Here is a 26,800-nt window from a genome sequence, read left to right on the forward strand (position 1 = left end):
TTCTTTTGTTTGATTGACATTGTGACAGACTGCTTAAAATCTAAGTGATCTAATATAATGTTACACATCAGATATTTTTACCCAACAGTTAACCAAACATTTACTTAAGACTTAACAGATTATAGATCCTACCTGCGTGAATTCTTATCAAAACAGATATTTCTAAAACTTTGTGTCGATGTCTATATATCCGGGTCGCGCACTTGCGCGTCTGTGTGCACGCGCTTCAGATGTCAGTCAGTCACCGTAAGGAAGATCGCTTTTGAGTCTTGTAGCTCTCAATAACTCTTTAACATTAATCAGGTACCGGACTTTATCTCTCTTAATGACTCTTTTAACATCAAGCAAGTCCTGCAGTCTATTTTCTAAGTCATGCATAAAAGCGAAACCAAAATGAATTGAGACGCATCTTTGTATTAGATTAAGCATTAGGAGGACAGGAACGTTACACCTCAGACGTATAAATAAAGATAATTTCAGATGTCCAACGAGCATTTAGATCATTGGATTTGCTAGACGATTTGGTTAATGTTCTTATTTCTATGAAAACCTTTCAATCATTTAGACAGGATCCCATTTGTCTGTGTCTCGGTTATTTCAACTATGGGCTGGACCAAGGGTCAAACAGAAATTGCGCGTTGCGTTAATCGGCGTTAATAAAATTAGCGGCGTTATAATGAATTTGCGTTAACGCGTTAATTTTGACAGCCCTAATATATATATACAGGGCTCCACCCAGCCAACATTGCAAGGTGGGGCTTGTCCATGGGTTTGTCCATGGGTTCCACTATGGCCCCACGTGGGTTGCCCACATGAATTTCATATAGAAACTGAGTGGGGCTTATGTGGGGCCCAGCTGGGCAACACACATGGGGCCCATATTGGCTCCACCTAATGAAGCCCACATTATTTACCAGGGCCCAGTATGGGTTTTTAATGGGTACTGGACTGGACCTTATTATGAAATAATTATACTTTTAATGCTTAATTGTAATTTACTTAAATAATATATTTGTTTTAAATTGAAAACCGATAAAAGCAAATCATTTCAGTTCAGTAAATATCAGTAACATCACAAAACATGAAGGAGGTGCAATATGAGAAATCAAATTAAAAAACTGTAAAGTAAAGGTTCAATATATCAAAATACTTTATTGTCAATTTATAACAATACTGCTAAAATAATCATGAATATTTCAAAACTGCTAATGCAGGTAATGACAAACAATTTAACATTACACTTAAAATAAGCATTGAAAGAAGTCAAACTCTTAAAATACTTGAGACTCAAAAACAACACAAATATTGCTCACTCTTCTGGAGATGGTCTTAATTCTGATCATTATTAAATCTTTGTTCAACGGTTTTATGAAGAACTTCCAAAGTATCCACAGCCAAACTCATTAAATATCCTTGCACGTTTGCTTTGATTCATCACTGTACAGTCCATGAACTTGCACCGTAGTCCCAAGGTGGCGCCCATGTGGGTCCCACATGGGCTTCCTATGTGGGCCCTATATGGGTTTGTACACGGGTTCCACTATGGCCCCACCTGGGTTGCCCACATGAATTTGATATAAAAACAAAGTGGGGCTAATGTGGGGCCCAGCTGGGCAACACACATGGGGCCCATATTGGCCCCACCTAATGAAGTCCACATTATTTACTGTACTGGACTGGTCCCTTATTATGTAATAATTACACTTTTGATGCTTAATTGTAATTTACTTAAGTAATATATTTATTTTAAATTGAAAACCGATAAAAGCAAAATAATTTCAGTTCGGTAAATATCAGATTTCAGCATAAATATTCAACATTTCATTCATCTGTAACATCACAAAACATGAAGGAGGTGCAATATGAAAAATCAAATAAAAAACTGTAAAGGTTCAATAAATCAAAATACTTTATTGACAATTTATAACACTTTCAATGCTAAAATAATCATCAACATTTCAAAACTGCTAAGGCAAGTAATGACTAACAATTTAAGATAACACTTAAAATAGGCATTGAAAGAAGTCAAACTCTTAAAATACTTCGAACTCAAAAACAACACAAACATTGCTCACTCTTCTGGAGATGGTCTTAATTCTGATCATCAATTAATCTTTGCTCAACAGTTTTATGAAGAACTTCCAAAGCATCCACAGCCAAACTCATTAAATGCCCTTGCACGTTTGCTTTGATTCATCCCTGTGCAGTCCGTGAACATGTACCGTAGTATTACATTTTCTAAAAACACAACTCAGGATAAATTACAAGTGTAACAGTTGTGAGAGACTCCTGCTGCTCCAGTAGAAACTGTATCCTTGCGCCTGAGCGGAAATTCTTGTAGTTTAAATGTTTATCATCTTTATAGTTGTAATTTTAAAAGTCTGCCTATTTAAGCAAAGATTATTTAAAATATGATATTATATTATGTGAAAAAAATCAGAATTAAAAACATTTTAAACAGGACTACTTTGTCAAGCGTAATGTGTCGTAGCAGTGAGCAGATCTCCTTATATGAAACACCTGACTCCACTAATCAAGCTCCTGCTACTTCCAGAATGTTTGAAACATTTCTTTAATTAACACACTAACAAACTGATGAACCCTCTGACACTTCCCATTTTCACTCATGCCTAGCTGTGCAAATTAAAATTAATAATTGGCAGGTAAACATTACAAATATCACAATTAAATGTAAACAATAATGCATTTTTATTTAAAATGTTTTATACTGATCATATCCTATCTGTGATATTATTTGCTGTTTGTATAAAAGTGACTGTCAACCATAAATAATAATTTTAAGAGTTTAAATGTATATTAAATGTATTTTAAGCATGAAATTATTTTGCCCACATAGGTCCCATATTATCATCCAACATGGGCATACCTATATGGGACCTACATAGCCAACCCACATGGGACCCATATATATTGCCCATGTTAAGCCCATGGCCACATGAAACCCATGTTGCCCATATGGGACCCACGTGGGGCCCACATATCAATGTTAATTAAATGTAAAAAGAATGCATTTTTATTTAAAATGTTTTATACTGATGATCAAATCATATCTGTTATATTATTTGCCATTTGTTTAAAAGTGACAATCAACCAAAAGTTATTATTTTAAGAATGCAAATGTATAAAATGTATTTCAAGCATAAAATGTTTTGCCCACATAGGTGCCATGAGGGCCCCACATTATTATCCCACATGGGCAAACCTATATGGGGCCCACATAGTCAACCCACATGGGACCCACATAGTCAACCCACATGGGACCCATATATATTGCCCATGTTAAGCCCATGGCCACATGAAACCCATGTTGCCCATATGGGACCCACGTGGGGCCCACATATCAATGTTAATTAAATGTAAAAAAAATGCATTTTTATTTAAAATGTTTTATACTGATCAAATCATATCTGTTATATTATTTGCTATTTGTTTAAAAGTGACAATCAACCAAAAGTTATTATTTTAAGAATGTAAATGTATAAAATGTATTTCAAGCATAAAATGTTTTGCCCACATAGGTGCCATTAGAGCCCCACATTATTATCCCACATGGGCAAACCTATATGGGGCCCACATAGGGAAACCCACATGGGACCCACATAGTCAACCCACATGGGACTCATATATATTGCCCATGTTAAGCCCATGGCCACATGAAACCCATGTTGCCCATATGGGACCCACGTGGGGCCCACATATCAATGTTAATTAAATGTAAAAAATAATGCATTTAAAAGTGACAATCAACCAAAAGTTATTATTTTAAGATTGTAAATGTATAAAGATGTATTTCAAGCATAAAAATGTTTTGCCAACATAGGTGCCATGAGGGGCCCACATTATTATCCCACATGGGCAAACCCATATGGGGCCCACATATATTGCCCATGTGAAGCCCATGCCCACATGTAACCCATGCTGCCCAGATGGGACCCACCTGGGGCCCACATATCAATGTTGGCTGGGACATGGCTGAAAACGCTGATGGCGACCCCTTGCTTGGCAGTGTTAGCTGACGCTTTTTGGTTGATATGATAAAGAATGTCCGCTGAACTTATCTGAAATTTCATAGACAGAACATTAAACTTTGCATTGATTTTCAGTTGTTGTGCACAGGGGCGGCGCTAGAGGTGGGCTAGCAGGGCTTGAGCCCCGGACCTATTCAGTAAAGCCCCGATTGTTATAAAAATATGCCTGATATGCGAGTCACTATTTTTTATCTGTTAAAATATTTTATATTACAGCTGAACCGTAAATCTCTCGTCAAGAACTTTCAACTTCCTCGTCTGATTATTTATGTAAACGGTTAAGGGGCTGTTCACGTGTCTATAGACCTTTCTTTTCCCTTCCAAAAGGCGTGAGAGGTGGCGCGTCTTTCGTTGCTATACGCAACCATGAGCGCGCTCTCCGTGACAGCGAGTAAACTGAATGCGTGATCGGATTTAAATTGCTCATTTGCACCTCACGTCAATCATATCATTGCCACCATGCAATCAATCTTGTCGGGACTTTGGAGTTTTCATCTAGAGGGGCCAAAACTGTTCAAAAGTAATCCATTTGGATTTTGACTATTGGATTAGATCAAAATTTCAAAATGGGTTGTTCAAAACAAAATAATGGATTCTGAATTTGGATTGGATCACAAAATACAATCTAGGTTTTGATCTGGATCAGATCGTCGCTTTGTGTTGGTCAAAACATTTTAGTAAGATTGGGATTTGTTTGATCCCAAAAAGTAGGATTATTCTGATCCCATCAAAAGGGTGGATTTCAGGAACAAAAATGTAATAAAACTTCCAATAAAATGTTACTAAAACATAGAAACCTTCAGTTTAACTACAATACAACATTTGTATTGTGTAATATTTATGAATGTATCATTTGTTTGTTGAAATTTTGTTCAGTTCAGTTTAATGATAAAGTATTCAAAGTATAACATTGGGCTTTATTAAACCTTCCAGTCAATTGAGAAAAAAAGTCCCTCATACAGCAGACAATAGCAAACCAAAATTCTATTTTAACAAAAGTATCCTTTAACTGTCATTTGGCACTGTACAGTATATTCATTAAATCACAACCAACAGAAACCAAACAGTCAAAAGTTTTAACAACCAGCATTTCTACAAATGTAAACTACCGGACATTTAACCTCTTTATGACTTCAAACAAAACAGAAGAACAGACTGATTGTTAAATTGAAAACAGCACAACTTTCCCTTACTTTTTGTTTTATTGTCCCTTCAAGTAAAAACACTTAGTGACCCCATACCGACCAAACTACCTGATCTTTCTTACATAGCTAATATTCAACATTGACATGTGATCCCATTTAATCCAGATTTGCTAATCTGAAAAAGTGTGTATTTGGATCAGGGTGATCCAATCCAATTTTGCTTTGAAAAACCAGGACAAAAGTTAGATGGTTTACCTGATCCTGGATAGCAAAACATGGGATTTCCAAATCTGGATAATTTTGATCCAGATTAAACTTTTTGAACAACTGGCCCGAGAAGATCAGTTACTCTGTCTGTGGGGTTACTCAGCTGTTACTCGAAGAGCTGCGCGGGGTTAGTTCACGCCAATTCACAGCTTATGGCAACACCTCATATACTGTAGAGATGGAGATGTAACACATACTGAACTACGGATTAAAAATAGAGTCATCAGTGCCCAGGTTAGGAAAAGAGAAAAGATGAGGAGAAAGGTGCAAAAATTAAAGACTGTATGCTATTAAGCTCACTCATCTCAAATTGTGTGAAGTATAATCATTATGTTGCTTGCTGTGTCTGTGCTTAAGTTACACATAGAGCAGTAGCCTTATATTCATTGAACAGAGATTGAACATAACCAAGTCAAGTCTGTAAAAAAAATCCTAAACAAATCAAAATAGAAACACTACCTGGTTGCAGAAAATGTATAATCATTAATACATTTATACTCAGGAATTAAATGGGTTAGTTTAGTGCCAGGTTTTAATATAGTTTTTTAAGATAATGTTAAGAAAATGTTTATATTGTTAAATATACAGTGCAATATAAACACTGCTTTCTGTGGTAAATAATAGAAAAATATGTAATTTATATTATGTCTTATATGTTAAAATAGCTTTGCAGCCCTGCAACGAGATGTCAATAATAGAAATGGCCCCAAGCTGGTTTAAGTTTGAGATCCAGGAACATATCCTTTTTTTTATTTATCCTGGATGAATTAAGAGACGAGTGTAAGGGGGGGTGGGGGGGGTATGACATTAAAAAGAAATCCAACAAGAAAAATTAAGATGTATATTAAAGAGAGAACAGTTGTGGACAAAATAAAGGAACAATGAATTAAGTGGAAAGTAAAAAAAGAGCCAATATTTAAAAAAAAAACTATTGGCCCCCCCTTTGACTTACATTAGTCAAAGTCATGGGGAAGTAATGTTAGGGTTACCAATATTTTTCAAAATATATTATTTTGTGTTCTGCAGAAGTCATACAGGTTTAAAATAACAAGAAGGTAAATAAAAGATGACAGAATTTTCATTTTGAGGTGAACAGCTTCTTTGATATCAGTGTTAAGTGTTCTTAGTTTAACTCAGTGGAACATTGATATTTTATTAAGCACTATTAAAAAGATAATCTGGCAAAAATAACACCACTTAGAAAATGTTTATCATGTTTTAGCTATTAAAAGTGTCTTTTTGACACATGCTTGGATGTCTTTGGGCTAACCCAGCTAGAAATAAAAAGTTCTAAGAACGTTCCCTGAAAGTTCCCAATGTTCCCAAAAACATTCTGCCAACGTTAAAAGCGATTAGTTTTTTTAAGTTCTAGGAACGTTTCTGTTGTCTGAACGTTAGAGTAATGTTACATTTTACCATTTTTAAACGTTATGACAATGTCATGTTTTTATGTTCACACAATGTTTAAAACAACAACTGTTTATTATATTGACTTGTTTAATTGTTATGTAAATGATAGAGAAACATTGCATTTTATTATTTTATAAAACATTATTTCTGAATGTTCAGTAAATATATTGCTGTAGAAACTCAATTCACTTACTAGGTTTAGATGTTGCTGTTTTGTTTAATTTAAAGTCACCATTGTTGTGATTAGTGTTTGTTTTAGTTGGACTCTTGACAAGAGTTTTTGCTTGCTAGTTTTTTTCACTGGTTGTGTTAACTTTGTGTTAATGCACCACATTTGTTATGAACATGCAGAGTTAATAGTGTAATTCTGTGGTTGTTGGTACATAATGGTAAAGATCATCACCTAATTAATTTACTAATCAAAAGTTTATATTTTCTGTCAAAAATGTAAATGAGATCCAACTCTTTCACAGCAGTTTGTCATTAAGGAGTTTTAGAAACTTTGGACAAAAATATCCGCTGTATAATTGGGACGCACAAACATCAAGAATCAGAGTATGAATCGCAATCATGGTGACAATTAAATGAAAAACTTCATGCTGCAATGCATGCTGGGTATTAACATGCACTGCAGCATGGATAAATAAGGATTTTTTAAACAATATTATTTATCACCATGGTTGAGATTCATAGTCTGATTCTTGATGTTTGTGCATCCCAATTATACAACAGATATTTTTGTCCAAAGTTTCTAAAACTCCTTAATAACAACTGCTGTGAAAGAGCTGGATCTATATACATTATTGGCAGAAAAAAACTTTTGATTAGTAAATTAATTAGGTGATGATCTTTGCCATTATGTGCCAACAACCGCAGAATTACTCTATTAACTTTGCATGTTCATAACAAATGTGGTGCATTACCACAAAGTTAACACAACCAGGGAAAAAACCAGCAAGCAAAAAGTCAAGTGTCAAGAGTCCAACCAAAACAAACACGAACCACAACAAGGGTGTCTTAAAACGAAACAAAACATCAACATCTAAACCTAATAAGTGAATTGTGTTTTCTACAGCGGTGTATTTGCTGAACATTCAGAAATGATGCTTTATAAAATAATAAAATGCAATGTTTCTCTATCATTTACATAACAATTAAACAAGTCAATATAATAAACAGCTGTTGTTTTAAACATTGTGTGAACATTAAAACATGACATTGTCATAACGTTTAAAAATGGTTCTTAGAACTTTTTATTTCTAGCTGGGGACATCTAAAACATTCTGGCAGGGGGTCTTCGAGGACCAGGACTGGGAAACACAGCTGTAGGGCCACGTCTCTTCTTTTTGAGTAATAGCAGCGGCTCCGGATATGTGACGTAATCCTCAGATCTCATTGGTCGACCTGTTTACTTTGATGGGCAAAAGAGAAAAAAATCGATACAGTAGTTAAAAAAATTTCCCAGTGCAAATAACCAAGGTAAAGTTATTTATAGAAATCAATTGTTTTTATTTTAGTACATTGTTGCATCAAATATACACAGTCAGTGTGTAAAGAATTGAAGGCACTATGATGATTTTAGTGTAGTTTGTTCTTCAGTATGGCTGTTGCTCAATATGCATTGTTCAGCGATCTTGCGTCCTTGCTCTATGTCATCATTAACAGTCGAAGTTCAATTCCAATTCTCAAGAACGCAAGCACAGAGGACGCTTGAAAATACCCGGATGAGTTCTTGATATCGAGGATGCATCGAGTGCAGACTTGCGCGTTGAAATCTGGGGAGGTCAAGTGACCAGCAGGAAGATCACACACATCTCAATTCTCACAAATGCGTTCTGTGTTCTCGCGAACTTTTGAGTTCGTTCTTCCAAGGTCGCCTTGCAAGACCAGTCTCTACAAGAACGCAAGTCCGTTCTTTGCGTTCTTAGAATTGAGAAACAGCCTATGTTTCTTCTGATGATGCTGAAGACTTCCAGAACAGCACTCTTTCCACAGTGAGAGCAGACGAAAGGTTTCTATCCTGTATGAACTTTCTCATGGGTTTTTAAAGAAGCTGAATGAGAAAATGTCTTCTCACAATGAGAGCATTTGAAAGGTCTTTCACCTGTATGAGTTCTCTGATGATTTAGTAAGATAATATGTTGCCTAAAACTCCTCCCACAAACATTACAGTGATGAGGTTTCTCTCCAGTGTGAACTCTCTGATGGAGTTTTAAGGAAGGTGAATGAGCAAACGTCTTATCACACTGAGAGCATTTGTAAGGTCTTTCACCCGTATGAGTTCTCTGGTGTGACACTCAACTGCTACTTTGATTAAAATTCCTCCCACAGACATTACAGTGATAAGGTTTTTCACCTGTATGAGTTCTCTGGTGTGACACTAAACTGCTACTTTGATTAAAACTCCTCCCACAGACATTACAGTGATAAGGTTTCTCTCCAGTGTGAATTCTCTCATGAACTCGGACATGAGATGGATTAGAGAAGCTCTTACCACAGTGAGAGCAGACGTAAGGTTTCTCTCCAGTGTGAAGTCTCTCATGGATTTTTAAGCAACTTGAATAAGCAAACGTCTTCCCACACTGAAAGCATGTGAAGGGTTTTTCACTTTTTTGATTAAAACTCTTCCAGGAAACACTGTAGTGGTGGGGTTTCTCTTTAGTGTGAGCTCTCTCGTGGATTGTAGGACCGGATTTGTACCCGGAACTGTCGTTACAGTGTGAGCACTTATAGCGTTTCTCTTCAGAGTGAATATTCTGGTGGTTTTTCAATGAACCTGGATCCCTGAAGGTTTTTCCACATTCACTGCCCTGATACGGGCTCTCATTGGTGTGTTTCTTCAGATGATGTTCATGTTCGGTGTGTTTTCTCTCTAAATGTTTCTGTGAGCTCAATATCTCTCCACCGCTGATGCAGGAAAGAGTCGAGGATGTTATTTCTTCATCCAAACATAATTCACTCTTCACATCTGAAAGAAACATGAAACAATTATATTCACTTTTATTAACACGAAGATGATGTCATAAGGAGATCTTATTATACTAATACCGCCCCCTTAATCTGCACTATCCAACCACAGCACTGCCATTTATTGCAAAGAGAAAGTGAGAGAGAAAAATATAATTGACAGCACAATTGAGTTTGAATTTCATCAAACCACCATCATTGTGATCAGTGTTTGCACTTCATCCACTCATTTGCATTTTAAAGGACACACCAAAACTACGCATTTTTGCTCACATCTACAAAGTGGCAATGCTAACATTTTCATGCCATGGAATATAATTTTTTTTGAAGGCTTATTTGCATATTTTCTGTTCATTTACTATTGCTTATATTTACATTTACATTTTATTTTTATTCCACATGTTCTTTTCATTTCAAATTGCTTTTCTTTTACAGTTTTTCTTTTCATTTACTTTTCTTTACTCTTTTGTTATTGTACAAGTTTGTTGATACTATGCATCCTTTAAGACTGTTTTGGAAGGAGTGTATTTGTGGTCTGGGTCAGAGTGGTTAATTTTATATTAGAGTAGAGCACAAACAGTTCTGTTGTCTAACGTCATCCTATTCCTTCCCGTTTTAGATGCTAAAGTCGCAGTTACAAAGTGACTTTCCCCTGCCCTGCTCCTCTTCAGAAAAGTATATTCGCTGGCCCATTGATCGCACTATTTACATGAGGGTCAGGAGTGCCTTCTGTCTCTGTCGTACACTCTAAAAAAAAATCTGTAAAAAACGGACAAAGTACTGTGTAAATATGAAGGAATTGTTCGTATTTATGTTTTACAGGCGTTTTACCTGTTTTTTTATAACATGTTGCATTATGCAAAAAAACGGATAATGTCCTGGCAGAAAATTACCGGTACTTTCTCCGTTATGTTCACAAACATTTCCGTTTATTAAAAAACTAAAAATTCTGTAGATTTACAGAACAATCTGTAGATTTACAGAATACTGTCCGTAGCCTTTAGGGACACTTCAATCCGCCTATGAAACGCAACAATGATGACAATCAACAACAAAGCATCATGCTGCAATGCATGCTGGGTACCAGGATTGTAGAAAACTCTTTACTGTCACCATTGTTGAGATTTGTATCCAAAGTGTTTATGTCTCTCTGAAGCACACGACAACTGACACATTAGAGCAATTTTGTTCAATACAGTGTCTTTTTAGATCAGCATAGAGTGTCATATTTATACATTTTAGTTCTTTATTCTTATTTCATTATTAAATGTTAGGCATCATAACATAAAAAAATCAAGCTTAGATGACATCATAGATTTTCTCATCCTTCAAGCAACAAACAAGTTGCAATTGCTAAAAGTAAAAATTACTGGTGTAATTGCTAAAAGAGCAGAGTTCAGTGAAGGTTAAGGGACAAATGCCTAACTAAAGGAAACACTAATCACAATAATGGTGACTTCAAAAGAATCTAAAACAAATGCAAACTGGAGACTTAATTTGATAAATTTTGTGGTAAATATCAATTTGACTTACACGTCACGTCAGAAAGAAGATTTTTCTACTAAGTCACATGTGTGGATGCTGGAATAGTTTAACACTTGTATGTTGTTCTGACAGCAATTGTTTAGAAGTTAAACATCATCCATGTTAGAAAATAACTCTGCAAGCAAGTTGTAATTTTAGGTTTCAAACAGAGATGGTGATAGAGAGGCAAAAGTGAAAGATTGCAGCAGGTGTTATTGCACCCATAATGCAACGTGTTATTAAAAAAAAAACAAACAGGAAAAACACCTGTAAACCATAAATACGGAAAATTCCTTTATATTTACACAGTACTTTGTTCATTATTTTACGGACATTTTTTAGAGTGTGGGTGCAACTCCTGGGGGTAACTCCTGCTACAATCTTTCACTTTTGCCTCTCTATCACCATCTCTGTTTGAAACCTAAAATTACAACTTGCTTGCAGAGTTATTTTCTAACATGGATGATGTTTAACTTCTAAACAAATGCTGTTGGAACAAGATACAAGTGTTAAACTATTCCAGCATCGACACATGTGATTTAGTAGACAAATCTTCTTTCTGACATGACGTGTAAGTCAAATGGATATTTACCACAAAATTTATCACATTAAAGTTAGGCTTTTGTCCCTTAACCTTGCAGAACTGACTCCACTCTTTTGGCATTACAACAGTGTTTTTGCTTGTAGCAATTGCAACTTGTTTGTTGCTTGAGGAAGGAGAATTGTCTAGTATGTCATATATATTTAGTTGTTTTTATGTTATGCTGCCTAACATTTATGAAATGATAAAATAAGAATAAAGAACTGAAATGTATAAGAGTGACACTCTATGCTGATTTAAAAATACACTGTATTGAATAAGATTGCTGCAAATGTGTCATTTGTGGTTTTTGCTTCAGAGACATCAACACTTTGGATACAAATCTCAACAATGATGAGAGTAAATGTTAAGAAATAAATGTTTTCTACAATCCTGGTACCCAGCATGCATTGCAGCATGAAGCTATGTTGTTGATTGTCACCATTGTTGCGTTTCATAGGCGGATTGAAGTGTCCCTAAAGGCTACGGACAGTGTTCTATAAATCTACAGAATGTTCTGTAAATGTTCTGTTTTTTAATAACGGAAATGTCTGTAAACATAACGGAAAAAGTACAGGTAATTTTCTGCCAGGACAATATCCGTTTTTTTATGGATTATTTTTTAGAGTGTAGTGTCCATCATCTGTGTTTTTTCCCATTGTCACTCATCATCATCTGACCTCACACACTAACCTTTCGACAACCTTCGACAGTAGCTGTAGGTGGCAGTTATCGTGAGGCTAGTGACAGAGCTCAGATTGGGAATGTACTTTTTTCTCCGGGTATTATTAATTTTTAATAACGCAGGTTAAAATACGGGAGATTTATGGGAAAATAATAATTCGGGAGGACGACGGGAAGGAAGGGTAAAATACAGGAATTTGCCGGCCAAAACAGGATACTTAACAGTTATGGAATATACAACTAAGTAAATAAAAATCTTTCTGCGAGCCGAATTATGTTATATGTTTGACAGAAGAATTGCGCTGAACGCTGAAATTTTCGCCACTTAATATGTTCGTGCGGAAACACGAAAATTTACCTATGTTCCGCACACAAAAGATTGCATTCGGCCATTCGTTGCACATGTGCACCGTGCTGAAAGCCATGTACCGAAACGGTCTGGTACGAATAGACGTCTAACAGTTTTTAAATAAGTTTTTAAAATGTTGTGTAACAGTCTTTAAATAGGGAAAACATGGAAGTGTTTTGTGGCTTCGCAATTCATCCCTGTTTGGATCCTAAGGAATGAATGGGGCTAGGCTAAATGCTAACACATTCACGATGCGCTGTGCAAAGATGTAGTGCATGAGTTGAAAAAAAATACAGAGATGTATTAATTCGTATAAGTTGAGGTAAGAACATAGTAAAATATTGAAAAACAGTGTTGTTTTCCTTTAAGTCACAGTCCTTTAAGTAATGCAACAAATTAAACTATGGATGAGGAAAAAACATCAGGTGCCCAAGTTATGAAAAGAGGAAAGATGAGGAGAAACGTACAAAAGATAAAAGTAGCTTATGTATGCAGCTCACTCATCTCGATATAAGTGTATAATGAAATATATATAATATATCATTTTGTTGATTGCTATGCAGTTACACAAAGAGCAGTAATATTCGTTTTTTGCAGATATGGAACCTAATCAATGTAATACTGTGACTTAAAAAATCCAAAATAAATTAAAACAGAAACAATTTTTGGTGTTAAAAATGTAGGCTATAATACTTCATAAATGTATTCAGGAATTGAATTTGTTAGTTTCGTGCAAGGTTTTAATATAAGTATTTATTTAAGATAAGGTTAAGAAAAGATTTACTTACGCGGTTATAAAATAAAGTATAAAAAAAGATTATAAACATTGTTTATATTTTTAAATATAAACACACCATGGTTGAAATTCATACTCTGATTCTTGATGTTTGTGGGTCCCAATTATAGGGCTGCTCGATTATGGCAAAAATCATAATCCCGATTGTTTTGATTATAATTGAAATCACGATTACTTCACACGATTACTCACTGACTGAAGATGTTGCATTTATTTAACAAAACAGTGAATTCTCCTTAAAATAAATAACATTTTCAAATGTATAAATAGCATACATTAGAATAAAATGACAAAACAAGTAATAAATAAAATATAAGTAACAGATAAAAAATAAATTAGATCAAAATAAGTTTCCTCACTTATGTGCCAACAAACTGAAAAGTCCTAAACATTTTTTACATAATGTGCACTTCCACAATCTCTGAAAAACAAGTAATAAATAAAATATAAGTAACAGATAAAAAATAAATTAGATCAAAATAAGTTTCCTCACTTATGTGCCAATGCCAACAAACTGAAAAGTCCTAAACATTTTTTACATAATCAACAATCAAATTCCAGTCAGTAAAAAAATAATTTTAAAGGCCGACCAACCAACATGGCCTAGAACTAACAGAAAATAGGTTAAACTTAAACTTCAGATAAAATAAAGATGATTCAGGCCAACCTGGCAAAACGCTGGTAGGGCTATATAAACCCTTAAAGGTTTTTTGCCAGAAACACCAGCCTGTCTACATGATCTGGTTTCAGAGATGAACGCAAGCAGGAGACAATATTTCCACCAGTGCTAAATACTCTCTCTGAAGAAGAGCTTGTGGCTGGAATGCACAGATATTTCCTCGCCAGATTGGAAAGCCGTGGGTAGACCCTGTGATGTTCCCTCCACCACTTCAGTGGGTCTTCCTCAGCATCTAGTGTCTCTGTCTGCAGGTACGACTGTAGCTCAAGAGCTATGGCCTGGTCCTGTTGCAGAGGAGGAGGTCCTGCAGCTGTGGTGACCTTAAAGAAGCTACCCAGGCACTTCTTCTTCTTTGGAGCAGCAGCATCCTCTGTAACATCAGCAGGCATTGCTGTCTCAAGAGGGGTGTTCTCCTTGGAGGGAACATATTATAAGGACAATAAGCATTATATAATTAAAAGTTCTAATTCTTTTGTAACACATTAATTCAATTAACCTTTCATTATTATTATTATTATTATTACCTCAGAGTCAGCAGTCATTAGACTTTTCATCTCTGCTGTCAGTCTGTCTTGAATAGACCCTTGGTTGTCTTCACTGACATATTTAAACTTAAATCTTGGATCCAGGGCAGAGGTCATGTCGAGTAGCTCTTGTATTGCTGGGTTGCTGTATTTCTCATTGAGATAGTCTACTATCTTCTGTTTGATGCTTTTGGCAAGGCCTGTGTCATCCTCCTGCACTGCCAGTATAGAACTGTTAAAGAGGTGGAGGGTTGGCTTCAGAAAAGACACACTAATGTATTTCTCTCCAGAAAGTGCATCAGTGAATTCAACCAGAGGGCTAAGACACTTATTGATGGCTTCTAGTACATCAATGTCCTGCCAAGAGAGGGTGAAATGTCGAAGTTTTCGGTCACTAGAAAGAACTTGGGTGATGGCCTTATGCTGCTCAAGGACTCTGCTGATCATTGCCTGCCTAGATCCCCATCTGGTTGGACATTCTGCTTTTAATGAGTGTTCAGGCAGATTCAGCTGCTTCTGTGCCTCTGCAAGATCCCTCTTTTTTTCCAACTATAGGAAAAACTGCTAACAAGCTTTTTGCAGACCCCCATTGCACGGTCGATCCTGGAATCCTTCATTGCATTTTCTAAGATTACAATAAATACTATTTACAACCCCAAAACAGAAAAAGTTGGGACACAGTAGAAATTGTTGAGTAAAAAAGGAATGGACTAATTTACAAATCTCATAAACTTATATTTTATTCACAGTAGAATATAGATAACATATCAAATGTTGAAAGTAAGATATTTTGAAATGTCATGCCAAATATTGGCTCATTTTGGATTTCATGAGAGCTACACATTCCAAAAAAAGTTGGGACAGGTACTAATAAGAGGCCAGAAAATTTAAATGTACATATAAGGAACAGTTGAAAGACCAATTTGCAACTTATTAGGTCAATTGGCAACATGATTGGGTATAAAAAGAGCCTCTCAGAGTGGCAGTGTATGTCAGAGGTGAAGATGGGCAGAGAATCACGAATTCCCCAAATGCTGCAGTGAAAAATAGTATTCTGAGTTTCTCAGAGAAAAATTGCAATGAGATTGAAGTTATCATCATCTACAGTGCATAATATCATCCAAAGATTCAGAGATTCTGGAACAATCTCTGTGCGTAAGGGTCAAAGCTGGAAAACCATACTTGATGCCCGTGATCTTTGGGCTCTTAGACGGCACTGCATCACATACAGGAATGATACTGTAATGGAAATCACAACATGAGCCCAGAAATACTTCCAGAAAACATTGTCAGTGAACACAATCCACCGTGTCATTCGCTGTTGCCAGCTAAAACTCTGTAGGTCAAAAAAGAAGCCATATCTAAACATGATCCAGAAGCACAGGCGTTTTCCCTGGGCAACGCTAATTTAAAATGGACTTTGGCAAAGTGAAAAACTGTTCTGTGGTCCAACGAATCAAAATTTGAAGTTCTTTTTGAAAAACTGGGATGCCATTTCATCCGGACTAAAGAGGACAATGACAACCCAAGTTGTTATTAGCGATCAGTTCAGAAGCCTGCATCTCTGATGGTTTGGGGTTGCATGAGTGCGTGTGGCATGGGCAGCTTACACATCTGGAAAGGCATCATCAATGCTGAAAGGTTTATCCAAGTTCTAGATACATATGATCCCATACAGATGTCGTCTCTTTCAGGGAAGACCTTGCATTTTCCAACATGACAATGCCAGACCACATACTGCATCAATTACAACATCAAGACTGTGTAGAAGAAGAATCTGAGTACTGAAATGGCCAGCCTGCAGTCCAGATCTGTCACCCATAGAAAACATTTGGTGCATCATAAAGAGGAAGATGCGACAAAGACGACCTAAGACAGTTGAGCAACTAGAAGCCTGTTTTAGACAAGAATGGGACAACATTCCTATTCCTAAACATTGGTCCTCCTCCAGCTGTTCCTTGTATGTACATTTAACTTTTATGGCTTCTTATTGCTACCTGTCCCAGCTTTTTTTGGAATGTGTGGCTCTCATCAAATCACAAATGAGCCAATATTTGGCATGACATTTCAAAATATCTCACTTTCAACATTGGATATGTTATCTATATACTACTGTGAATAAAATATAAGTTTATGAGATTTGTAAATTATTCCATTCATTTTTTACTCACAATTTCTACTGTGTCCCAACTTTTTCTGTTTTGGGGTTGTAGTATCATCAATAAGATCATCACAACAGTCATCAATGCATTATTTGCTGAGTGAGAAAGCATCATAGTAATGATAATGATGATAATAATAAAAAGAATAACAATAATAACTGGAATATTTGCATAGGCATTCCTAGTATTGTTCTTGCTGTTGTTTAAATCGGTGGTTCTTAACGTTATTCCTCGAGGTCCACTGCCCTGCACATTTTGTATGTCTCCCTTATTTAACACACCTGATTCAAATCATCAGCTCATTAGAAGAGATCTCAATGAACTGAACTGAGTCTGTCAGATAAAAGAGACATACAAAATGTGCAGGGCAGTGGGTCTCGAGGAATAACGTTAAGAACCACTGGTTTAAATCACTTAATTATATAAAATTACATCACCACCTTAAATTTAATCATAAGAAAAGTAATCATTTTTTACTCACCTATGGCCAAGTGAAGTCTGTGCCCGAAACACTGAAGCCTCATCCATCCATTCACCTCAGCTGCCAGCTTTATGTTTGAGGCATTGTCCGTAGTGATGCAGACGAGCTTTTCCTCGTTTAAACCCCATGCAGCCACAGCTTCCCTCAGTGCATGTGCTATGTTTTGCCCAGTATGGTCTTCGGGAATAAACGCCGTTTGGAGACATTTCGTATTCAAATTGAAATTGGCGTCGATGTAGTGTATTGTTAAGCTAATGTATGGCTCCATTTTGCGGCTAGACCACAGGTCTGTTGTAGCGGCAATGTACTCTGCTTTTAACACTTCATTAGCCACTTCTGCACGGCATTTCTCATATAAAGCAGGCAGAGCAACTCTCGTGAAGTAGTGTCGAGATGGCAAAGCATAACGCTTGTCCAAAGTATTAATCAGTTTCTTGAACCCTTCATCTTCGACCGTGCTAATGGGACACATGTCTTTGGCTAAAAAGTATGAAACAGCATCAGTGATTTTTTTAAGTCGTTCCGAACTTTTTGGATAAGGAGTTGCACTGAACAGCGTGTCTTTAATGGAAGACTGCGTTGCGGAGGTCGTGGGGGTTGATCTTTGTTCTTTCTGTTTCTTTATAAGTTGGTCATAGGTCGGTCTGTGTTTAAATTTAAGATGATTGAAAAGATTTGTGGTGTTTCCCTGCGGTGCAGACACCACCGCGTAGCAAATCTTGCACTTAATTTGATTTTGATCCACGTCCGCCTCGTCGAATCCAAACTGTTCCCAAACAACGGAATGGCTTTTACCTCTTTTGTTTACCAATTGCTTCTGTGGTTCTTTTTCCGCCATCACTCCCGCAGATTTTTAAATGGCACCGCTAAGTTACCTGATAACACACACGTTCGCTGACGAGTTGAGGCTTCGGGAGGGACGAAAGTGCGCATGCGCGTCATTCAGAACAGAGACCAGCGTAACGGGCAAAACGTAATTACAAAATAATCGTTTTTTCTCGATTACATAGTTTTTGTGATCGTTGGGAGCCGAAATCGAGATTGAAATCGAAATTCGATTAATTGCACAGCCCTACCCAATTATACAGCAGATATTTTTTGTCCAAAGTATCTTAAACTCCTTAATGACAAACCGCTGCGAAAGCGCTGGATCCCATTTACATTTTTGACAAAAAATAAACTTTTGATTAGTAAACTAATTAGGTGATGATCTTTACCATTATGTACCAAGCACCACAGAACTACACTACTAACTTTTCATAACAAATGTGGTGTATTAACAAAAAGTTAACACAACCAGGAAAAAAAATAGCAAGCAAAAAGTCAAGGGTCAATAGTCCAACTAAAACAAACACGAACCACAACAATGGTGACCCTAAATGAAACAAAACATCAACATCCAAACCTAATAAGTGAATTGTGTTTTCTACAGCAATATATTTACTGAACATTCAGAAATAATGTATTATAAAATAATAAAATGCAAAGTTTCTCTATCATTTATATAACAATTAAGTCAATTTAATAAATAGTTGTTGTTTTAAACATTGTGTGAACATTAAAACTTGACATTTGTCATAACGTTTAAAGGGGTCATATTATGACATATTTTTAAGATGTAAAATAAATCTTTGCTGTCCCCAGAGTGTGTATGTGAAGTTTTAGCTCAAAATAGTCCACAGCTAATTTATTATAGCATGTAAAAATTGATAATTTGTAGGCCTGAGCAAAAGTGAGCCGTTTTTGGGTGTGTCGTTTAAAATGCAAATGAGCGGATGAAGTGCAAACACTGATCACAATGATGGTGGTTTGTTGTAATTGAAACTCAATTGTGCTGTCAAGTACTTTTTTCTTTCTCTCTTTCTCTCTGCACTATGGCAGTGCTGTGGTTGGATATTGCAGATAAAGGGGGTGGTATTGTTGTAATTCGCCTTACTACCTACCTCACAAAACAGGCAAAATCTGAACGACCTAATTTTTCACATGCTTGCAGAAAATGGCTTACCCAAACAAAGTTACTGGGTTAATCTTGATTACATTTTCTAGGTTGATAGAAGCACTGGGGACCCAATTATAGCACTTAAAAATTGAAAAAATCTGATTTTTACGCTATGACCCCTTTAAAAATGGTAAAATGTAATATTCTTCTAACGTTCAGACAACCCAGAAACGTTCTTAGAACGTGAAAGAAAACTGGACACTTTTAACGTTGGCAGAATGTTTTTGGGAACCTTGGGAACTTTCAGGAAACGTTCTTAGAACTTTTTTCTGCTAGCTGGGTGGTCACTTGGAGTTGGGGATAGGATGTCATTTTAATATAACAAAAAGTTGTTCTAACCCTAAACCCAAGCGAAAATGGTAAAAAATAGCAAAAAAATTGAGAAACCAATAAATAAAACGACAAAAAAGATGCACCGTTTAAGTGAATGGGAAGGACTGGTTTATCATATGCACGCCAAAGTGGAAGTTGGCGTAAGTATTGCACGATTTTTACACTTCGTGCTATTTATATGCAGCTCCGTGAGACATAGGTTCGTTCAGTCTTATGGTAGCAGTCACTCTTTAATTTTATGCCTAATACCATATATAGCATACCATAAAAAGTGGATAGTAGCATCCCTAGCTGTGTTATTTGATAGTGAGGAGGCATAACTTACCTGAAGGAATAAAATCATGACCATCCTGATTGTCTTCATATTCATCTGCTTTAGGTTCAGTTTTTATTTCTGTAGGTTCAGTTTTTATCGTCATCATGAGGTTTGTGCAGTCGATGAGTTTGACTGAACACATGTTGAGTTTGGTCTGCAGGATCTGCTGCTGTTCTCCAGCGTTACAGACAGAATCCAGAGACTCTGTGGAGGTTTGATCAGTAGATTCCTCATCCTGTAAGCCCTGATCAGTTCCTGATTTACAGCACATCACATCCATCTCATCATCAACACTAAAATACACAGAGACAAGACTCTGTTTACACTCAATAAAACACTCAAGAGAGAAAAACACTGAGGATACACAAACACATCACACGCGAGCTATTTCTTTCTTTCTTTCTTTAGTGGGTTTATTGGAGGACTAAACAGCTGCAGAGCGCCCCCTGCTGTACTTCTTCTTCTTCTTCTTATGATTTTGAATGGCGGATTGCAAACCAGCTTTTTGGAGCATTACCGCCACCATCTGGACTGGAGTGTGGATCAAGAGGTCAACCCACACTTACTTAAATCCTTTTTAATAACCCAGTTATCTTCAAGAAAGGAAACAAAAATTGAAAGCAAATGTTCTCTGATCCTCTTTGCAATAAAAGCTGTAAATTTAATGTCATCTGGCTCTCACTAAGTTGTGAGATCAATCTTTGTCTGGCTTGATGGTATTTAGGACAATACATAATTACATGCTCTATGGTCTCTTGACTATTGCAATATTCACACATTCCATCAACATGCTTTTTCATTATAAATAATGTTCCATTTAATCCTGTATGTCCTCTCCTGCTGTACTGGAGAGAGAAGACGCTTAAAACTTCTCATTCATTTCACAAGAAGGAACTGTTGGATGCCATCCGGGGAAGAGATGACAAAAATGTGTAATGTGTAATGAATGAGAGATGAATGAAGTGTTGAGCGTCTTCTCTCTCCAGTACAGCAGGAGGCGCTCTGCAGCTCTTTAGTCCGCCAATAAACCCACTAAAGAAAGAAAGAAAGAAAGAGTTCACGTGTGATGTGTTTGTGTATCCTCAGTGTTTTTCTCTCTTGAGTGTTTTATTGAGTGTAAACAGACCGTGTGTCTCAATTCGTTCCCTAGCTCCCGAGGTCGTGAATCACTATATCGTGTACACAGGTTCGGGCACTGGTAAGGACCCTAGCTCACTTCACATTGGGACGATGTTCACTTATTTTTCTGTCACGGCTGCTTAAGCGCGTTGTAATCACTCACAGCTGTTACTCATCAACAACCGGCAAAACCAACATCTTTCTGACTTAATTTTAAAAACAGTACATTGTGAAAAATGCTGTCATTATTCTCTTACATATCTGTGCATAAAATTGGAGGCATATAATTACATTTTAAATGTAATAAATATATTTACAATTTTAAATAAATATTATTCTTTTAAATATTGAGTAGATTGTGGTCCCTTACTGTGTAGCAATGTGTGTTTATATTTACAACTAAAACAAACGTTTGTCTTTATAAAAGTTCTATAACATTTCATAAAGTTTATTGAGTTGGATCACGTGATGTTCGGTTGGCGAGCTTCAGAAAAGGTCACGTGATTTCCGGTTAGGGAACATAGGGATCATCGATGCTCACTGGTTTTTGCATTGCATTGTGGGAATTTTTAGGGGACCAACGTTCCAGTGCACTGAACGGATTTTGCGATTGAGACATCCCTTAAAATGGCCGACTCCCTGATCAGTGCCCTGACTACTGAACAAGGGAGCTGATTGAGACACACGGAGAGTCTTGTCTGAGTTGTCTCTGTGTATTTTAGTGTTGATGATGAGAGAAGAGATGTGCTGTAAATCAGTAGGAACTGATCTGTCCATGCTGGATATTGATGATTTCATCACAGAAATCTCTCAGCTGAAGAAAGAGGTGTCGTTTCTGAAGACAAAACTGAGGTTAAGAACCCAGGTAGCCAGTGCATTCGGGCCAGATCCGGCTGAGTGTCGGCGCACACGGCTGTGTTCTGGCTGCGGCTTACCAGCATTAAGCCAGCACTGGCCCAGCAAAAGTTGCCAGAATCGGCTAGGCTGTGGATATGCGGATTTGGTCCGATTTTGGCTGACAAATGGCATATTTTTCACATATTGGCTTTCACATTTCACGTTTGTTTTAATAAAAATATATTAATTTAACAATTGATATGCATATAATTGTTTCTATTTAATGTTTTGATAATTGTTTTTAGTTTTCCTGATTAATGGTAGCCTATGTCAATAAGTGAAAAGTAGTGTGAGGAAAAGTTAAGCTCAGAAATTTTTTCCTAATAAAATAAGGAAAGGGGAGAAGCATATTTTAATGTTAAGAATATGTTTGTAGAGGCATAAAGTGCCATTAGCCTATTGAATGTAAGTATCTGGGCTATTAAGTTTGTACTGAAATATTTTCTATGTATGTAATATTTCAACAAACACATAATTTATTAATTAATGGTCAAATACTAAATTGAGATTTTATAAAAAAATTTAATAAGCTGTAAAGCTTGTCAATTTGTTTACTTTATTACAACTACAATTTTCAGCCCTTTTCCAGAATTTGAACTAATTTGATCATAAAGACTGATCTATTTATAATTTATCGATTACAATTTTTAGACAATTAAACCTGGTTAAAGAAACTTTTATTTTGGAAAAAGAACTGCTGCTGTTTCAAGACATGCGCACTAGCTGCGACACCTAGTTCTACCAGAAAGACTCGAAGATAGGTTAAAAATTGATATGAGTTTATTTAACAGTAGTTAGCAACCAAGGCTGGAATATAACACAGTATAGTTCTTTGGCGTAGGCCCCGACCATAGTTCAAATCCGGGGGTCACGGATTCTTGCGGTTCCTGTCTGAAGATGAAGACGGGCCAGAATCTAATCCCCCTCGAGTATGGACGGAACCGACCTGGTGATGGTGGTAGGGAGGGTGGGTTGTAAATGCTGGCATCAGTATCTGCGAACGCAAAGACAAGTGAGTACGAGGCTTATATACAATCAGAATCAGGAGTGATTGATTGCGCCTTGTGAAATGAATGACGTAACATTCAAGTTTCCTGGTAGAACTTACGCTACGCTACGCTAAGCTAACATTTCTACCAGAAAGACTCGAAGATAGGTTAAAAATTGATATGAGTTTATTTAACAGTAGTTAGCAACCAAGGCTGGAATATAACACAGTATAGTTCTTTGGCGTAGGCCCCGACCATAGTTCAAATCCGGGGGTCACGGATTCTTGCGGTTCCTGTCTGAAGATGAAGACGGGCCAGAATCTAATCCCCAAAAATTGATCACGATGATCGGTACCCACCAGTGTTTCTTAGAGGTTCCTGAAACAGAGATAAGACAAATTGTTATCTACTGACATTGACGGATGCCGTAAGAGGCCAAGGGATTGCTGCTTAGGCCGTAGAAGGCAGCAATATGCCAGAGAGAGATAGGCTGGAGAGATAGGCTGAGAGATAGCCCGCGTAGGCTTTAGAAGGCAACAATATGCCTAGTGGGAAGAGCCGCGTAGGCTTTAGAAGGCAACAATATGCCAGACAGAGATAGGCCGCGTAGGCCATAGAAAGCAACGATATGCCTAGTGAGAAAAGGCCGCGTAGGCCTTTGGAAGGCAACGATATGCCAGAGAAATAGCCGCGTAGGCCATAGAAGGCAACAATATGCCAGATAGAGATAGGCCGCGAAGGCCATAGAAGGCAACGATATGCCAGATAGAGATAGGCCGCGTAGGCCATAAAAGGCAACGATATGCCAGATAGAGATAGGCCGCTTAGGCCATAGAAGGCAACGATATGCCGAGTGGGAAAGGCCGCATAGGCCATAGAAGGCAACGATATGCCGTGTCGAGAGAGGCTGTGTAGGCCATGAAGGGCAAAGATATGCCAGGGTTAGAGAGGCCGCGTAGGCCGTAGAAGGCAACGATATGCCTAGTAGGAAAAGCCAACATTTTAGCTTGCAATAAGATTCACCACCACCAGTATTGACAAAAGATACATACCATTAACATGTCTGTAAATGTTGACCGTGACGTCAGTAGTAGAGGATATCCGTAGAAGGCTGGCACGTTAGGCTTGAGAGCATAGAGGCCGCGCAGGCCGGAAATTAAACCCTTGTTAGGCTTGATAGCAGAGAGGCCGCAGAAGGCAACGTTATGCCAGAGTGAGAAATGATATAAATGGTGCAAAGGCCATGATATAGCATGGTTGAATACGCCACCACCACCAGTAATTGTTTAAGACATACCTTGATTATTGCTTGCCATTATTGAATTGAATGTCATAGTGAATTCCTGCACACGTTGAAATTAGGAGCGCAGCTTCTGATGAAGAGAGACAATTGATGTATGCATGCTTTTATATTGTCATTATAAAAGTAGGGAGAAGATTAGATGGTTACAAAACAAATCTGAATGATGCTAAAGATAGCACGGTGTCACTGTCGTGTCTTGTTTCCCCAGTCTTGTACTCTTTATTGAAGTTCTGTAATGTCATCCATGTCTGTAGTTCTTGTAGTTCGTTGGTCCTTGTTCTAGATTGTTTCCCAGGTGTGTCTTGTTATCTTGTTTACCCACATGAATATATACAGTCCTTGTGTTTCAGTTGTCCTTTGTCAATTATAGTTTGCTGTCATCACTTTTTAGTCGTGTATTCTGGTCTTCATTGTGGTTCTGCTTTGTGCACTTTTGGGTTTAAGAAATAAACCCTTGCATTTGGATCCGTTGCCTTGTCTTGCCTGCTTCGCCATGACACACAGATGATTATAAAATTCTCCATTTACAATGTAAATTAAGACCCCCCAAAAACTGAGGAGCGGTATCAGTAGGTTTGTGCAGTTGATAGATGACGTACTCCGAAAGTAATAGCCTTCTAGATGAAAGTTTACAGCTTAAACTTTAACTAACCATAATAGCATGATAAAACGTGACAGGTTTGTGCTAACAGTCTTACATGGTATGCACTTAAGAAGTTCTGAATTATTTGTTAAATGAAGATCCTCCGCCACACTGGCATTCCAGAAACGATCGATGTCCGCACCACACATGACCGCGGACATGAAACGTGACAACCTGCGTGCACGCCGCAAGTGCGCACGGCCCAATACTAACGAAAGCTTATTTCTTGTACATGTAGCAATAATGCATGTTCAAATCCTTGCAGCGTTTGCAATTAGAGTTCCTGGAAGTAGATAAAGAGCCCTGATGGTATTGCAGGCACTGAAAATAAAGCACTTATAGAACTGCATGCCCATAGTCTGTGTAAAAACATGTATATAGTTTTAAAATAGCTTGCCTCATGTATGAATCCGGTCCGTGCTGTTATAATGGTTTAAATCCTAGCAGCCGGTGTAATGTGGTTATATGGAAAGTTGATGCATGTTTCGCTATTTTCTTGAGGATGCAGAGTAAGTGGATTGTACTCATCTAATTCCAGACAAAGTTTCTTGTAAAGTTATCATTTAGAATCATAACTGCATGATTTTTGGCTTTCCCAGACGAAAGATTTCCATCGTGAAACAGTCATCATGATTTCTATGATCGTGGCTCTTCTTCGGTGTTACAGTGTCGTACGGTGGGAGAAGTTCAAAGACTGACGTTTTCCTGGTCTTGCGTCCAAGATAGCCTACAAGTTTTCTGACAGTGTCAGAAATTCAGCATGATCACCGTACAAAGCGTTTGCTGCTACAAACTTGGAGTGCAAAAATCCTGTGGTGTATTCCAGGCTTTAAACAGAACATAGAATTCAATTAGAAACAAGTTATTTCAGATGCATTCCAATTCTTCAGTCATGTTGGAATTCATTAAAACAGCATATGACGATTATTATTGAATAGTTGGAACACATAAGATAATCGAACACCACTATATTCGACATAACACCACTCGGAGAAATATTTAGACATTATTTCCATTGTGTTCCATGTTAAAACAAGAAGGAAATGTGTTTGTATTCTGTGGTTATATCTGGTGCAGCACCATTTTGGGCGAAACATACGTTGCCAACGTTCAACAGCACTTAAAATTTGAATTACGTGCTGTGATTTAAAAGCTCGCAGTCACATTACATCTTCAAACCAGTGTGCAGACATCCGCTGTAGCATACCCATGCGCATGCTCTGGGTGCCTGCGTTGCAAACAAGCACAATGCGCTTAAATGGTTTAAACTGACGCAACCTGTCGTGTTCTTAAAGAGGCAAGGCGCGCGTTTTTCGACTTTATAAGTGAGGTCTACTGCATAACAAACAAACTCAACATGAGGGTGTACAGGCTCAACTTTTGTTGAGACATCCGCAGAACGCACACCGACCAAAATAACGGCAAGTCCTCAGGAATAATGCAGCCTTCACATACTATCGTAATTATGGTAAATACCAAAATCCCACTTGGAAAATGCACATGAACACCCCTCATGTGTTATTTTCCACTGGGCAACTCATTAAATATTTTGATGCCCGAGTAGCTGAGATGAGATTACCTTTA

General features: G+C 37.2%; 2 protein-coding genes and 1 pseudogene across 2 annotated transcripts in view; all 3 read right to left on the reverse strand.

Moving 5' to 3' along the window:
- Positions 1-20,673, reverse strand: part of LOC129444021 (uncharacterized) — a 61,951-nt gene extending 41,278 nt beyond the window's left edge. The window contains exon 1 of the mRNA XM_073860421.1: positions 20,275-20,673. Coding sequence (XP_073716522.1) covers positions 20,275-20,545 — 271 coding nt within the window. The 5' untranslated portion in view covers positions 20,546-20,673. The remainder of the gene's footprint in view (positions 1-20,274) is intronic.
- LOC141354404 (uncharacterized) lies at positions 8,452-13,051 on the reverse strand (annotated as a pseudogene).
- On the reverse strand, positions 13,954-15,582 carry LOC141358782 (E3 SUMO-protein ligase ZBED1-like). Its single transcript, XM_073860451.1, has 2 exons — positions 14,975-15,582; positions 13,954-14,863 (listed from the first exon to the last, which is right to left on the reverse strand). Exons 1-2 carry the CDS (start codon positions 15,419-15,421, stop codon positions 14,471-14,473), a joined length of 840 nt encoding a protein of 279 aa, XP_073716552.1. The 5' UTR covers positions 15,422-15,582; the 3' UTR covers positions 13,954-14,470.
- Positions 20,674-26,800: the final 6,127 nt, after the last annotated feature.

Source organism: Misgurnus anguillicaudatus, chromosome 3 (assembly GCF_027580225.2).
Source record: "Misgurnus anguillicaudatus chromosome 3, ASM2758022v2, whole genome shotgun sequence".
Taxonomy (NCBI): domain Eukaryota; kingdom Metazoa; phylum Chordata; class Actinopteri; order Cypriniformes; family Cobitidae; genus Misgurnus; species Misgurnus anguillicaudatus.